Below are 1,985 nucleotides of genomic sequence, written 5' to 3'. Positions count from 1 at the left end.
AAAAGAGGAGATGAGAGAGACTCTTTCCTCTGCCACCTCTCTTTATCCATACCTCGTTCCTCTCCTCCACAGAAGCAAATGGTTATTAGATTAGTCATGGTTGATGTTTCTCATACAACACATCTCATTTGGCTTGGCCTAGTTAGAGAGAGAGAGAGAGTGTGTGCGTGTGTACGTGTGTGCGTGTGTGTGTGTGTGTGTGTGTGTGTGTGTGTGTGTGTGTGTGTGTGTGTGTGTGTGTGTGTGTGTGTGTGTGTGTGCGTGCGTGCGTGCATGCGTGTGCGAGCATGAGCGGGATGCATGTAATCAGAGTTGTGTCAGTGCATGTGTTACTCAGTGCTGTGTCAGTGTGAGAGTGTGTCTGTGTGAGAGTGTATCTGTGTCTGCGTTTTGGAAGTTATGTAAGCCACCATGAACAGCCTCCAGGCGTGTGGTTGTACGTGCACACTTTTGTGTGTGTGCGTGTGTGTGTCTGCAGAGATGGGAAAGAGAGAGTTTCCACATGGTTGACTAACCACAGCCTGCCATGGTCGCAGACTTACCGGCACGTTCCATAGAGAGAAGAGTAAGAAGAGCTCTGGAGGATGGTTATATACACATAGGAGGAACTAAATGTTCACGATTGATTTGTTTTGATGTAACAGATGTATTAGACTGTAATGACAGAGGACAGTGGAACAGATACAGCCTAATAGCAAACTAAATGTTGTTATTCTTGTCGAGATAGATAGACCAGATAGAGTACATCTCCGAGTTTCTGTCTGTCCACCCAGCCTGATTCACTCTGATCCTCTGCACACACCTCTTTCTATCTGTTGGTCTCTTAGATCTCCTATCCTCTATTAGAGGTCAGGTCTGACAGAAACGTGTACTAGTTGTTGTGTTAGCTGTGTTAGGTGTCCTCCTCCTCCTGTCCCCTCTTCCTCCCTCTCTCCCTCACTACAGGACACTAGTGAACTACCACTCAGTGTAAACAGTCAGATGACTCTCAGACAACAGCTTTTTTGAAACAGGAAACTTTCACCCTTACTTCTCTAACCCCCTCCCTCCCTCTACCCCCCTCCCTCCCTCTAACCCCCTCCCTCCCTCTAACCCCCTCCCTCCCTCTAACCCCCTCTCTTCTCCCTCCTCTCACAACATGCTTTGAGTCTCTCCTCTATTACAATAGAGCAGCCTGAGAGAGTTGGGGTAGGGGGAGGGTGGAGGGCTAGGCAAACTCTTTTTGGGTGTGAGTGAGAGAGAGCGAGGGAGGGCGAGAGAGAGGAAGAAGGAGGGAGGAGGGAGCAGTCTGGCAGTCAGCTGATCACTGCTCTGGCATTCAGAGTTGAAGCGGAGGATGGAGAGAGAGAGAGGCTGAGGGAGAAGAGGCACTGATGCTACAGTAATCTGTGATCTAACAGAGAGTAAGAAACCAACAGCGTCATCTCAGCTCTGTCAGCCTCTTGTCACGGTTTGTTTCGGGATCAACAATGCAGAAGAGCAGTCTGGGAAACGAAAGCAAAAGGAGGAAGTGAAGAGAGAAACAAGAGATGCCAAAAAATCAACATCCTTTCAAAAAGAGAGAGAGAGAGAACACACGGATCAGCTCCAAGACACAGAGAGAGAGAGAGAAAGAGAGAGAGAGATACAAGTAAACAGACTCTGTGGTGAGTCACTCCTCCTCTCTTCTACTCTCCTCTGGTGCGTTGTTGCTTATGCACAGAAGAGCAGCAGAACTAAGAGAGGAGTTCAATCTAGAGCCAGAGGAGGAGAACCAGACTGTGTGGGAGTAACAGAACCGAGAGTGGAACTGTAGAACCTATAAGGGACCAGACCCTTACAACCAGGAGTATCATCAGACCCAGTGGGGTGCAACCAGACCCAGGGGGTTGTATACTGTATAGAGGAGCTGGTGTGTCTCTGTAGAGATGTCTTGGGGGTCTTTGCTGTCTCCAGTCCAGTGGGCCAAATGGACTTGGTCAGCTGTGCGGGGGGAGGGGAGGATG

At 49.2% G+C, this 1,985-nt stretch overlaps 1 protein-coding gene across 1 annotated transcript in view; it reads left to right on the top strand.

Annotated features, from left to right (window-relative positions):
• Positions 1-1,272: 1,272 nt before the first annotated feature.
• LOC115111677 (transforming acidic coiled-coil-containing protein 1-like) overlaps positions 1,273-1,985 on the top strand; it is a 20,081-nt gene continuing 19,368 nt past the window's right edge. Inside the window, 2 exon segments of the mRNA XM_029638007.2 lie at positions 1,273-1,982; position 1,985. The exon segment at position 1,985 is cut by the window's right edge and continues 40 nt beyond it. Coding sequence (XP_029493867.2) covers positions 1,908-1,982; position 1,985 — 76 coding nt within the window. The 5' untranslated portion in view covers positions 1,273-1,907.

The sequence above is a fragment of the Oncorhynchus nerka genome, linkage group LG27 (genome assembly GCF_034236695.1).
Source record: "Oncorhynchus nerka isolate Pitt River linkage group LG27, Oner_Uvic_2.0, whole genome shotgun sequence".
Classification (NCBI taxonomy): domain Eukaryota; kingdom Metazoa; phylum Chordata; class Actinopteri; order Salmoniformes; family Salmonidae; genus Oncorhynchus; species Oncorhynchus nerka.
The sequence above is the reverse complement of the archived record's forward strand: the minus strand, read 5'-3'. Positions and strand labels throughout refer to the sequence as shown.